The sequence below is a fragment of the Cyphomyrmex costatus genome, unplaced genomic scaffold (genome assembly GCF_001594065.2).
Source record: "Cyphomyrmex costatus isolate MS0001 unplaced genomic scaffold, Ccosl1.0 scaffold565, whole genome shotgun sequence".
NCBI lineage: Eukaryota > Metazoa > Arthropoda > Insecta > Hymenoptera > Formicidae > Cyphomyrmex > Cyphomyrmex costatus.
The window spans coordinates 521,936-533,436 of NW_017279836.1; the positions used below are offsets into that span (position 1 = coordinate 521,936).

The window sequence follows — 11,501 nt, forward strand, 5'->3', positions numbered from 1 at the left end:
CTCTGTCTCAGTATTGAATAATATACACTTTCTATTTTGTATGCACGTGTGTGTCGCAAATGTGTTCTGTGTGTATTCAGCGAATATATTCTTACGTATACACGAGAACGACAAGGTATCCGATGTCGTGCCACGTGATACTTGATACACACGCGCACGCAGAAAATCATCTAAGAAAGAATCACTAAATTATCATATTATACAATTATCATTAATTATCACCTAACTTGGCATCCTTGCGGGAGCGGTGCGGGCGGACAGCCCGGCGAGTTGTGATTTGCGGACTGAGACAGCAATGGAATATTGTCCTCTTTGGAAGATTGCTTATCCATGCACGGCGGTTGCTGCTCCTCTTGCTCGGCGGCTCTCGTCCCGGTGACGGGGACGGCAACGCCGGTGGCTGGCAGGCGTTCCACTGCCACCACCGCCGTCGGCATCTCCTGCTCGGCGCCGCCGATCGGCAACGGCGCCGCCGAGTTCACCGTCGTTGTCGCACTAGTACTGTTACCACTACCACCGTCGTCGTCCACACTCGCGCTACTCGCTACCACAGGATCCTTCAGTTCATAGCCCTCCTGACAACGGGTCAATTTTAATCGGATCGGCGTAACCTTCGCCGAGCGGATGTTCCTTGGGGCGGTGACGCCCACGTTCGGATCGGTCGGCTGCTTCTCGTCGATGCCGCCCTCCATCGAGTAGACACCGGTCTCCTCCTTAACAGGCTCGGGCGGCGGTGGACCCACTCGGCTGTCCTTGTTGTCCGATGACGCCTGCTGTTGATTGTCATCCTTGTCACCGGCGGCAGGCGCATTGTTCGGCGCGTCGCTCGTCGTCGAGGAATTAGCGCCCGCCGCCTTACCCAGCCGTATGATAAGTTTGGGCGTCGCGGCACCGCCCTCCAGGATTTGCACTCTCGCCTCCTTTTTACTGGACTGTCGCTTCTTTCGCTTGCCGTTCTTGTCGCGCTTATTTTTCGTCTTCTCGTCGTTGTCGAAGCCCGCCATGATCATCTTGCGGAACTTCATGCTCTCGCGACGGAGCTCCTCCATACTAGGCGTGCTCGGGATGCTGCTAAGCCGCTTCTTCGGCGGCCTGATCCTGCTACGATCATCCTGCACGTTACCCATCTCCTGTCCACCGATTATACTATTACCAATCTTGATCTTGAGCTTTGGCGGCCCGGTACTGTTCGCCACCGTAGTAGCAGTCGGTCTAGTTTGTCTACCTCTTCTACGATCGCTGACTGTGCTAATAAGACCACGCTTTCTGTCGGAACTGCTCTCCTCTTCGCCTGCTACTACGTCGAGGAAGCTGCTGCCGCCACTAACGCCGCCACTCCGCTCCTTTCGACGTTTCTTCTCCATATTCGCATCGACGACTGCCTTGTAGTCCTCTCGAGTTGGTATACTCGTCATCGAAGCTACAGCTTTAGGGATGGTAATGACTGTGCGACTCGGATTGATAGTTGGAATGGTTGGCGTGGAGGCGACGCTACCGCACGCAGGATCATCCATGTTCATATCCTGTGAACAATACTGACGCAACAGCTCCTTCTTTCGCATGCGACGTAGATTTGAAGTGCCAGATGCAACAGACGCGCTGGTTGCAACTGGTGCCACCGGTGCTTGCTGGACCAACGGTGGTACCGACGGCGTATAGTTTGCGTCAAGAAATGGGCCTTTGATTTTCACTTTCAGTTGATTTCGGGAATCGGTCAGAGAAACTTTGTTTGTGTCGAAACTGGTTGCGGATGATGGGTCGATCGCCGAAGGATCCCCAAAGCCTGGTTTCGCTCCGGGCTCCTCGAAGCCGCCGCTTGTAAGTTGTTGCTGTTTACCGGTGATCTTCTTTAACACAGAACAGTCCCCGTGCAGTAAATCGTCGAGTTCAGGCAGGTTCGAGTCCGCACCTACGCTCCCGGCAAAACTGCCTAACAAATGATTGCCGTACGGTTGACCGTGAACCGACGAGCTCGGTTGGTCTACGGTCGAGTTGTATGTGCGCATATCCACTGGGCCTGGTAACAGTGGCATGACCGTGTCGGCGAACTGATGAGTGCTTGACTCGGACTTGGCTATGGCAGTCTGATGATCGTGGTGCGCCGCCGGTGACGCGAGCTTCTTGTCGTCGGCGTACTTCTTTGCGGTGTGCAGCGTGGGACTAGATAGATGGGACTGGATACCACCATCGTTCGCCATTCCGCCGAGAGGCTCACTCACGCGATTCTTCTCGTTCACGTCAGTGGACTTCTTACGCTCGCGCATCGTTCTCAGATCCGCGATGTTGGTCTCATTCGCAGAGTCTTCGTCAGAGTCGAAATCGTACACGGTACCGACCAGCTTGTTCTGGATAGAGTCGTCGTTGTGCAGCACGTTCGACATCGGCACCATCGTGATCGACGGGTTCTGGTTGTTCCTACCGCGTCCTCGTCCTCGGCCGCGACCGCGACTTCGATAACTTGAATGTTGGGATCCTTTAGAGCTCCTGCTGCGACCGCGAGAGCTTGGCGCAGATTTCGTGGTCTCCTGACGCGGCGATTTACCGGGCGATTTGCCCTGCAAGGATGTTACCCTGGCAGACGTTCTCGTCGGTTTCGACGGCGACTTCTTGCCAGACGGCGCGCTCTTATTGTCCGTGCTAAGTACCTCAGCTGTATTCTCCACGGCGGTCTCGCTGCTTACCTGCGTCTCCGCGAGGAAGGACGCCGGCACGGCAGGTGAATTAGCCGGCTGTGACAGCAGAGACGGCACATGTCCCGATGGCAGCGCTTCCGAAGACGGTGACTGCGTCGTTGGTGGCTGCTGCTGTTGTTGTTGTTGTGGTTGCGGCTGTTGCTGCTGTGACACCGATGGTGGTGGCGGCGCCGGCGGTGGTGTGGTTACCTTCGTTGGCGATACCATGGCCGCGGTGAGGGCCATGTTATGCGACGACGAGGTAAACGCAGCAGTGCACGGCGACGCTCCGATATTGAGGGACTCCTCAAGCGGCTTCGGCACGTGTGGCAGTATAGACTGTGGCGTCGGGAAAGGAGCGCCAAACGGTGGCGGGAACGGTGACGGGTAGGGCAATGGACCAGCACACGATTGCGATGGAAATAGCGAAACCGCTCCGGCGCCATAAGAACCGGTCTCCGAATAGTGATAAGGCGCTGCGTCCATTGGCGGATAAGTCATCGGAGGTACGTTCTTATAAGGGGGAATAGCCGTATGCTCTTCCGCGGAAGATGCGGATGTGATAGACGACGACGTAGATCGTCGCGAAGGTAAGACTTGGCTTTCGGCCCATCGCGTGTCCGGTCGGCCATTAAGCTCGTTGTAAGGCGAGTCGTTCTGCGTATAATCCTGCCTAATGTCCGACGAGACATCCCCCTCCTTGTCCAGCACACGGTCCATCTCGCTACCCTGATCGTCTTCCGAATTGGGCAAGCCGATTAGGTGACGATTCACCATTTCCATGGGCGTGATCTCATCAATTTGCGTCGATATCCCCGCACTGGCTGCCGAAATCTGTTGATCCATCATCGCCAATGATTGCACGCGCGACTGCTCCTGTGCCGCGGCATGCTGCGATTCGAGGTGCTGCTGCACTCGCTCCATTGGGTGCGCTTGCTGCAACTGCAGATACTGATCCTGCATGTTGAGTTGAAGGTGCGCAACCAATGCTGCATCTGGATTTGCCACAGGATCCGGCATCACGGCGCCAATGTCGTTCGAGAATTGATGAGCGGCGGCAGCTGCATAACGGTGGTTCTGATTGTCTATCAGCGTATTGAGATGTTGCACATCGCTCGGATTGAAATTGTCCATGCTCGGCGGTACCCATCTTTCGTCCGCCTCGGCTCTATCGAGTTTTGCACGTTCCACCACTGTCACTTTGGCCGTCTCACGTTCTTCATTTCCGTACATGTAGTGCTCGTTGCTATTGCTTGAGAAACAAGGCTTTCTCTTGTCCTCCATAGTATGATTCTTGCATGTGAGATCCTCGGACATTTGCGCAGGTTCCGAACTGCTGTTGCTCTTAATTTCGATTGGTTGTACGATTGATTGCTGCTGCTGTCCCACTGGTTGCTGTTCCTGCACATCCACCTTCTCTTGAAGCAGAGACTGCTTCTCCATTGGTTTCTCAACTGGATGAAGAGACAGCTCCTCCTTTTTCGGAACCTCTTCTTCCGTCGGAACGGATTCTAACTCGAACTGACTAGAATTCGACTTTTTCGATAATTCCATACGCAGCTTCTCTACCAAATGCAGCGTTTCCCGCGCACTATCCTCTTTCGAGTCTTCCTTGAACCAAAGCTCATTGTTGAAGGAGAACGAAAGTGGTGCTGCTCCTCTTTCCTCATCGCGCGGTATACTGAAATCATTCGCGTCATCGTTCACCATGTCATCAGTCAACATGTCCTGATCAAAATCGAACAGCTCCGACACACTGGGATCCTTGCCGCCGTGTTGCGGTGAGAAGATAGAACGATTTACGGACTTTCTTCTTTTCTGCTGACACTCTTTCTCGGACGTCACGTTTTCAATTAATGCGGTAGAGACTTTATCAGGCATTATCTTCAAACAAGTATTATCGTTTGACTCCTTAGTGATGGTCTCTTCGACCGTGATCATTTCAACAGCAGCCACCGTCTCACTCTCGAGCTTCCGTTCTGTCTTCTTCCTTCTGTCCGTAGGTTTCTCTAAAGTAATCTCGATATTCTTCTTTACGTCTTCCTTTTCCAATTTCGTTATGTTTAGCACCGCGACTTCCTCGCTCATGTGGTTCTTAACATCCTCATTCTTGATAGTCTCCTTTGCGATGGATGATACAATTTTTAAATCTTTATTCTCCTCGTTACATTTCTCCTGCTGAATAGCAATCCTACTCCTTGAAAGTTTGTCAAGATGCTCACGTTTTTCAAGCAGCTTGTCTAGTCCCCTCGATGATTTCTTCGGACTGTCTCGTTCCGCCCGTCGCTGTTTCATCTCCTCCTCCAATGTATTGATCGCATTCTTATTACTTGTTTTCTTGATCTTCTTGTCATCTATTTTAGGAGTATTTTCAGTCGCTTTCGAAGATTCCACGAGTTCTGGGACATTTTTAATACTAGTAGTATCATGTTTATCTTTCTCGGTTTCCTTAGATGTCTTCTCTATTAATTTCTTTTCCACTTTCTTGAGCGATGTCGTCTCCTTGTTACTTTTGTCCTCCTTTGCGGTAACCTCGCTTGATTTTCGTTTGCGCGTCTCCGACTTCGTTCTGAACGCTGCTCCGCCGCTGTCTTCCTTGCCTCTGAGAGTAGATTGTTGTTGTTGGGTCTGCTTAATCGATTGACTGGACTTTTTGGTAGATTTGGCCCCAGAAACACTTCGTAGCCCATCATTATTTCGATACCCACCGAGCACACTTTGGTCAGCTGGCTGTTGTGACTGCAGGGATCTTTTGGAGTCTTTTTGGTCGGCTCTTTTACTGGATTGTTGCTGCTGCTGCTGCTGCTGCTGCTGCTGTTGTTGTTGTTGTTGCTGCTGCTGTTGTTGAGCCTGTTGCTGCTCCTTAGGTACGGCGGTTCTACCTGATTCTTCTCTCTCAGTAAGCGGCGGCTGAAACTCTGGTCCATGCCGCCCGTCGGAAGTTTTAAGCTTCTTATCGGGCAGCTTCTTGAGTTTCCGCCCCGCGACAGTCCTCTTCTCAGACTCGACTACTTCATCTGCGACTTTATTTACTGTTTGCCGTTTATTCGCAGTTTTGTTCTTCACTTGATTACCGTTATCGCTTTCGGAGGATGTGGTATTGGTAGTAGTTGAAGAGGAAGTTTGTTCCTTAGCGGTGCTCGACATTTTCTGTACTGGACTCTTAGTTACATCGGAATCGCTGCTACTCTCCGAGGAGCTACTGCCACTGCTACTATCACTACTGCTGCTCTCGCTATTGCTGCTCTCAGGCACCTGTTTCTTTCCCCGTCTCTCTTTTAATAGTGACTCTTCCTTTCTTATCGGTTCTTCCTTTTTCGGCGATTCCTCCTTCTTAATCTCTTTCCTCTTACCACCGTCTGGCAATTCCTTCTTTGGTTTCCCGTCCGCAGTTTCGAGCTCCGTTTGAGCAGTTTTAGTGCCCATACCGCTCTTGATGTGCTCCGCAGCTTTCTTTGCAGCTTGCCGTTGTGGTACGTAAGCAAGGATCTCTGAGCCGTCGCCGAACTCCTTGTCAAAATCATAAACGTCGTTATTCTTAGCATCTTTTGATGCTTTGTTATCGCGCTGTCTTTTGCCAGATGGCTTTTCCTTAGTTGGTTTCAGAGGTTCTCCAGGCGATTTCACAAACTCTACAGGTTCGCTCGTGGTATTCTCCTTCTTACCCTGTGTTCGCTGCATGATTTCAGATGCCTTCTTCGCCGCTTGCCGCTGTGGGACTATAAGAGCGGATGGTATATATTCTTTCTTCTTCGAGTTTTTCACATTTTCCTTGTTCTTCGTAGATTCATCCTGATAATCTGATCTTGCGGCATCCTTACATGTAAAGTTCTTCTGCGTATTCTTAGATACATCCGCTGCTGAGAATTCCTTCACCGCAGCTTTTGTGATAAGTACGGCTGAATGGGAATGATGCTCCTGTGAATCTGAATCAGTATCCGAATATATGGCAGAAGCTGCTGATGGACCGAGACGAGAACTGGCGTTGGTGCTCAACGGCAACAATTCGTCGCTCTCGCTACCGGAACTACCGAGCTCCATATGTTGCAGAGTACGTGATCTATTCACCACATCCAGTTTATCACTTTCACTACTATCGTGCAATTTGGCTCGAGGCCTGTCTGGCGCGTTCTTCTTTGTTTTTCGCCTAGTAGGAGTTTTGTTCTTTGACATTGCATTCCCATCATCTTCTGAACTCGATTCAATCTCGATCTTCAAAGTCTTAGATTTGTTTGTGCATTTGCCAGTTGTTTTTCTCTCCATCTTCACCGCGTCCGTTTCGCTACTACTCATAGATGACAAATCGCTACCATACAGACTCTTCCCTCTGACCGAACCGTTGAAGTAGGGTTTCTTATTGGACGCACCGTTGAAGTCTGGCTGTACTTTCTTCCCATCGTTAGATGCTGGTGTAGGCGACTCAACTTTGATTCGGGCGAGTATTGTGTTGAAGTCATGAGTGTGATCTTCGGCATCGGGATGGGAATAGAGACGATCGTATATCGAAGGTCCGTGATTAGCTTCGACAATAGCTGCGGCCGTCGTCGGAGATAGTGGCGGTCCAGCCATCACCATTGCCTGCTTGTGGAAGGTTTGTTCGCGTAGTCTCAGGAAAGTGCGACAGAGTTTCTCACGGCGGCCGACCATGTAGCACAAGTTTCGTACGCGTTCTAAATCTTGTCGCAATTGAACAAACGTACGCATTTTTTCTACATCAGCCGCTTGTCCTTGAGCGCGAGCTCCTGCACTCGACAGTTCACCACAACGAGGAGCTAATAATGGTTTATTATGACCAGCCTAAAAAGTAATATACAATTACAAACCATAACCACTGTGATATTTTCGCATTTAAGGATTTATATCGACGACTTACGCGTCTCTTCAGTTTCCAATAGTTATATATGTATATAATGCTATCAGGATCTATATCCAATTGTTGGGAAGTAATATCCTTTATACTAACATGTTTATCAAATTCCGCTTCAATTTCTTGCAGCCTAATATGAAAACACATATTATGCTTATTTTTCAAAATATAATTTAAAAAATTAGATCTTTATAAAATACATAAAACACAAAAGGTATTAAAATATATATTAATATTTTTATTAAAAATATCTTTTCTTATATGATTTTTATATGGAGAATTTTACCTTCAATCTATTATTGTTTTGAGAATTTTATCATTTTTACATTATTTTAAAATTATTTCATAAATATTTTAAAGCGTTTTAACCCTGCTGGTCTGTTTAGATTTTCAACCCAAAATCTAGTTAATTTACTTACTAATATTTTATTAAAAATTTTATCTGCTGCTAGATTATTAACGTAAAATTTTTTTTCTCTGAAATTTTATTTTGTAGAATTTTTTAATCATATCAGCACAAACGGTATGATTATATAAATTAGTATAATAAATTAGCATTACAGTATAAATTTGCATGATTAATAAGATATATCTAATATGTATCTATAATTTTATTTATATTTCAAAGAGCATGTTAAAAAATTATGTCACATACTTAGCTGCACGGGCTTGATTTTTTTCTTCAGAAGTCATGTCTTTTCGTTTCCGTCGTCTGGATTCGCCATCTTCGGAATCTGACCCACCTTTTCCACCACTTCCTACGCTACCGCCAACGCCGATTTTGTCTTTTGTATTTGTTCTACTGTGCTTTTGACAATACGACTACAAACACGAAATTACCAAGTGACCCCTATATAGTTATAGTCACGAAACAATTCTAATAAATTTAAATCGCGTATAATAGCTTACCCTTAATTTCACACCGTCGTCTGCCATTTCGTCCTCGATAATAGCCTTCATTTCCAACCCATATTTAAAAGCACATGTAACATGATACGCTGTTTTACATGTCTTTATACTACACTGGATGCAAGCACCCACACGTTCGCGGCATAAAACGCAAATTAAGGCCCATCGACTTTGCTGCAATTCGTTATTATTACATTCAATCAATTTGTGTAGCCAGAATCACAATAAAGAAATCTCAAGTTAATTTAAAATATCTAAAACGTATATAATGTAATATTTTGTAATTAAATGTTTTAAATTAGATATTTTAAAAATTAATTTTAATTCGATTAATGATATAAAAATACCAGATAGGTAGATCAATAATTATAAGATTACTATTATTTACCGGAATACTGGATATTTTTGTAATTGGTTCCATTCTCTCTACACAACCAATGCTAACTTCGGGAATCCAAAGTGCACACGAGACATGAGCCCATTTTTGACCGCTTCGTGTACATTTCATTGCACCTCCCTTATTAGGGCATAATACACAGTCAGGTCTTTGACTTAACGAACAAGTTCTACACAACCAAGATCCATCGGGTATTGAAGTAATGCCGTAACAAGCTTGATGTACACATATGTTGCAACAATCACAAAACACCATCTCGTTACCCTCTTCCGAGTCCGGCTATCATAAAAATTTGAGTTATGAATAATCCAACACAAATTGTACTGTAGCATACACATGTGAAGCACGATAAATTATATATAATATATATATATTTTTTAAATACATAATAAATTATATTTCAAATTCCAATTATATAAAAATAAATCAATCACTCACCGATCTGCAAACATCACAAATGACGTTTTCGTCGTATTCAATCCCAAGTCCTTCCTCGTTCTTCACGATTGTTTGAATTCTTTCCCAGCAACGCACTTCCAACTCTTCTATGACACGTTCTAACTGCGATTCTGTAACCGGCAGTTGTCCAGCCTGGATAATTTTAATATAAAATATTAATGTAAAATATGTTAATAAATATTGCCTGTATAAAAACATTAATAGTAGATAATACAATCGTTGGTTACATAAATATTTATTAATTTTTTCAATAATATTCGTAAAAGTTATCAAATTACCTATGTCATTAGAAATAACAATTGCAAAAAGATTAGAGTTTGATTAGCTAAAACCTGGGGACAATCACCTATGTGTATGTGAATATTTTTCTACTCCGGCGAAAAAATATGAATTGTAAAATATTCTTTAAGAACCTTTAAATATGCATCGAAAACTCACAATAAAAACGTGTTATATTACAATCTTTAATTTTTAGAAAATATAGTAAGTTAATTAACATATTTATTCTATTTAATATATGTTTGATTTTTATTTGTTTTCAGAAAATTATGATTAAATTTACACTTATGTTTTTAAATACAGAAAACAATAGACAACATGTTATTAATAATAGTGTTTTAATCAAACTGTAAAAATATCTCAGATTACTCCAAAGTTAAATCCTCTTTTAAAAATATCAGTATAAAAATCTCTCAGATACATTTATTGACACTTAGGGAGATCTGAAATTATTAAAAATTTCCAATCTCTTTTTATATTTTATAAATATTATAAATATATTTTTCTTGTAACAAAAATGTACTAAAACTTTGTGTCTCTTATTTGTTACATAAAATATTTTTGTGTGTAAAACAAGAAATATATTTTATTATGTAAAATATAATTAGCGCCAAGACACTGGCCTGCAGAGATTTAATATAACATTTATATTTAAAAATCTTATCTTTTAATTATACCTTTTATAAGATATTTTATACAAATTCTTTGTGCAAAAAATTAAAAGACTTCAAAGAAATGCCAATTGATTTAGTATAACTATAAACAATTAGTTATACCTGTGCACGTTCTCCATTGAATATTTCCAACCAGGCAATGTCAGTATCATCGAGATCATAAGCACAGGCTTTCTCTGCTCTTGCTGGAGTAGTACTTAAATGATGATCCTCCGTGTTAAAATAATCATCACGAGATATTCTTATTAACTTTTTAGGCCTGAAAAGCATGGAATGATTTCGTTACGAGATATTATACTGCACCTTAATGATCTCCAATAAGATATTTGACATAATTTACAACAATACACATTATGTACTCACAATTTGAATTCAGCTTGTAACTTCAAAGGAGACGTTTGTGTAACAGTAACCCTCGGTTGAGGGAGAGCATCCGGACTAACGGGTACTTGAACACCTCTTTCCCACTCCTGTTTCCACTGATCAGTTATAACCCAATACTCGTTTGGACTTAAAGGTTCACTGTCCGGCAATTTCATAGCGCTGATCAGGTCTTTACGAAATAATTCCGCTGGTGCTTCAGCGGACGTTCGATTGTATATACTGGGAATCTTGATATCACTGACAGATCGGGCGGACCAGGGTGCCCCCCCTTGGCTGGATGACGCCATCGTTTCCTCTTCTTCTGAGGGCCCCATGGTCGCTGCCAGTGCCGATGAACCAGTGGCAGCTGGACCCAATCTACATTTGCGCCTTTTAATAGCGCCCGGACAAGACGCCAGATCATTGTCGTTTCTATGCCTCTTGCCTCGTTGTGCCATTCTACTATGCCAAATAAGCTAGTGGTACGTGGCACATGCAGGTGAACTGTGTACACCCTGAAATAACGATTGCGTATTTTTTTTAGTACCTTCTAGTCTTTCTTTTCGATGCATATTTAAAAAAATATGTATAGAGATAAACTTACTACATAGTTATCCATATATTTATTATCTGAAAAGCAGATTATCTTCAGAACTGAAACATAAAGAATGTGTCGCTTGATTTCAAAATATTTTACAAATTGATAAAAACATTACACAATGATATAAATGGATAATTTTGCAAATTAATGATGCAAGATGTGTAGTTTAGTAAATGACAATTGTTTAAAAGACAATTTGAGAAAAATAATAATAGATTGCAGTTTCTTTTCATTAATATCTAAAATTTAACATAATAATTCACAACTTTATCTGTTAGTC

At 43.8% G+C, this 11,501-nt stretch overlaps 1 protein-coding gene across 1 annotated transcript; it reads right to left on the minus strand.

Moving 5' to 3' along the window:
* rno (PHD finger protein rhinoceros) lies at positions 1–11,078 on the minus strand. Its single transcript, XM_018546562.1, has 8 exons — positions 10,621–11,078; positions 10,360–10,516; positions 9,284–9,436; positions 8,837–9,124; positions 8,449–8,622; positions 8,191–8,361; positions 7,546–7,692; positions 1–7,469 (listed from the first exon to the last, which is right to left on the minus strand). Exons 1-8 carry the CDS (start codon positions 11,076–11,078, stop codon positions 219–221), a joined length of 8,799 nt encoding a protein of 2,932 aa, XP_018402064.1. The 3' UTR covers positions 1–218.
* Positions 11,079–11,501: the final 423 nt, after the last annotated feature.